The following is a 2,800-nucleotide window of genomic DNA, read 5'->3' on the forward strand; positions in this document are numbered from 1 at the left end:
TACCAGCTGTCTCAGTTGGATGCAGACGGTCTGCGCATTTGCCTGTGGAATTCTGAAACCGGGGCCAGGGAAGGGGAAGCCCCCCCGGGTGGCGCAGAGGAGGACTCCACGCTCCGGCCTTCCCGGGAGAGCCGGTCAAGTGCAGGGCATCGAGTCGGAAGTAGCAGGTCCCTCTGGGGCCGGCCCCCGCGCTCCGGCACCTGCTGCCCTCGCGTCTGGGTTTGCAGCCTCCCTGCCTGCGCTTCGGGGAGAACCGCCGGGTGCTCCGAGCACCTCCCTGCGCCCCCCCAGGCCCCCTCGTCTCTTCGGCCCACGGCGGATCCCGTCACACCTCACGTGGGTGGAATTTCAGCTCCTCGGCTCCTCAGCCGCCTCTGATTTTCTATTGTGTGAAATCACTTGGCTTTGTGCTCCCGCTTCCTGCCGCCGGCGCGCGTGGTCCCGAGGAAGCGGGGACCGCGGGGGCCGCGCACGTGTCCTGCCAAGTCAGCAGCTCCGCTCCCAACCGGCGCCACCGTCGGCGGCTTTAATGAAGGGGTTAACTCTGTTCCAAAAGCGCTTTTATGGACTGATGGCTTCGGCAGGTGCGTCACTGCCTGAGTGTGACGGAAGCGGGGGACAGGCTTTTGACAGGCACAGAGACCCGAAACACAGCTGCAGGTGGAGCTTAATTAAAATGCCCCCCGCACCCCACCCCCCCATGAAACCCAAGTGCACAAAACACCGACTTCGGGGCTGCCCAAGACGAGCGGCCCAGAGCTTCGGCCCTCAGAATGCCGCCACCTCTCTGCTTGCTGCTGCTGCTGCTGTCGGGGGCCACAGCCGCGGCGGCCCTGCCCCTGGAAGGTGGCCTCGAGGGACACGACGACCAGGTGAGTAGCGCGGCGGGCAGGCGAGCCTGTTTTCTGGGCGGCTCGTTCCTTGGCCTCCTTGGATCGCCCCCGTCTCCAGGGCCGAGTGTGTGTAGGACAGTCAGCAGGCAGGGCTGACCCTTGCGGTGTGCCCTTCAGCTGTCCCCGGGGCCCAGGATGTCCCCTCTTAGACCACGGGTTCTCGTTTACCTTCGGAGGTCCCAGCAACCTGCAGAGAGCTCAGACACTCAAGGGGGAGCCTCCCTGCCAGGCCATCTCCATCGCGTCATCTTTGAAACAGCCCGCATTATTCACACATGCTTCTAGAATCTTAATTTATAGGTATGGGACTCTTCTCACTGGCTCAGATTCATTGACATCGTTACAGTTTCTGTTGTGAGAATTCGTAACTTTGTAAGGTGATTTATTTTTCTCTCTTTTTTTCCCCCCATTTTGAAAAAGTTCCAAGAAAGAGTACATAAAGTTGGCCATTAAAAATGGATTTTTCTCTAAAATTACCAGATGAGTTTCAGACAAGTCATTTATCATCAGGTTACTCCTAGAAGCTTTCTAAGGAATTTGAAAGAGGGGAATATCACGTCTCAATCTGATCTGTCTCAAAGAGTAATTTGTGGACATCCAGGAGTCAGACGGGGCTTGGCGGCGGGGAAAATGATAGATTTCCTGACCTCTTCTAATGAAGGACCTCAGCCAAGATTATGGGCCAAACAAGCCATTTGTTTCTTTGAAAATTCTTAACTTTTCTTTCTCTAATTAGAACTATTTCATTAAAGTGTTCTCTTGAGTTCTTCATCCTTTATTTTTTAACTTTCTCATCCTTTAAATGGAAATGTGATTTATTCTTTTGAAACATCTTTTTTTTTTTTTTTAAGGAAGGAATTATGGATCTCTTAATGCTGGCTGAACCAGATGGTTGATTATTTTTCTTTCCTTTGTTCTCTGCTTCTTTTTAAAAGCATCTGCAGGAAGGGATGGAAATGAAGAAAAACAGCCTCTTGACTTTCCTGGCTGGGTGGTACCAGTGGGTGTCCCAGGCGGGTGCAGCTCCCTTCACAGGAGGGGGAGTCGGGGAGGTGGCCAAGCGACAGGACGTCCCGCCCCCTCAGCGGTCACTGCGGGAGAAGACACCCTGCAAGGATTTCTTCTGGAAGACCTTCTCCTCCTGCAAATAAAACTCCACCCCGGATCGCTCATGCAAAGGAGTGTAACGAACCATCTGAATAAAATGTATTAACAGCTGTGCTCTTTCTTCTACTTCCCGAGTAATATGAACAGTTTTATTTATTTATTTATATCTTAAAATATTTTATTTTTAGGGGCACCTGGGTGGCTCAGTGGGTTAAAGCCTCTGCCTTCGGCTCAGGTCATGATCCCAGCATCCTGGGATCGAGCCCCGCATCGGGCTCCCTGCTTGGCGGGGAGCCTGCTTTCCTCTCTCTCTCTGTGCCTGCCTCTCTGCCTACTTGTGATCTCTGTCAAAAAAATAAAATAAAAATCTTAAAAAAATGTATTTTATTTTTAGTAATCGCCACACCCAACGTTAGGCTTGAACTCAGAACTCCAAGATGGAGAGTCCTGTGCTCTACTGACTGATCCAGGAGGGCGCTCCCCAAAGTGAACATTTTGATAAAGATTTTCATGTTTTCTGCTGTAGGGGACCCACTGGGCTTTCTTTCCACCTTCGTTATGTGCTTGGAAGGTCTACCCTTTTCTCCCTTCCTTTGATTTAAAACGGCTAAAGGTGACATATTTAGGAATCCAGAATGACATCTTACTCAGTTTGTTTTCATAGAAATTGTCTAATTTTAAAAAATATTTCCCTCATATTAAAAGCAAATTTTTAACACTGTGCTCCAAGGGCAAAATAATTACTTCTTGTGTTTTGGCAAAAACCAATTTAAAAACAAATGTCATGCTCTCAAGCATGA

General features: G+C 50.6%; 1 protein-coding gene across 1 annotated transcript; it reads left to right on the forward strand.

The window, feature by feature from the left end:
- Positions 1-548: 548 nt before the first annotated feature.
- Positions 549-2,108, forward strand: LOC122899437 (cortistatin-like). Its single transcript, XM_044237133.1, has 2 exons — positions 549-872; positions 1,829-2,108. Exons 1-2 carry the CDS (start codon positions 774-776, stop codon positions 2,042-2,044), a joined length of 315 nt encoding a protein of 104 aa, XP_044093068.1. The 5' UTR covers positions 549-773; the 3' UTR covers positions 2,045-2,108.
- Positions 2,109-2,800: the final 692 nt, after the last annotated feature.

The sequence above is a fragment of the Neovison vison genome, chromosome 2 (assembly GCF_020171115.1).
Source record: "Neovison vison isolate M4711 chromosome 2, ASM_NN_V1, whole genome shotgun sequence".
In the NCBI taxonomy this organism is placed as follows: Eukaryota; Metazoa; Chordata; class Mammalia; order Carnivora; family Mustelidae; genus Neogale; species Neogale vison.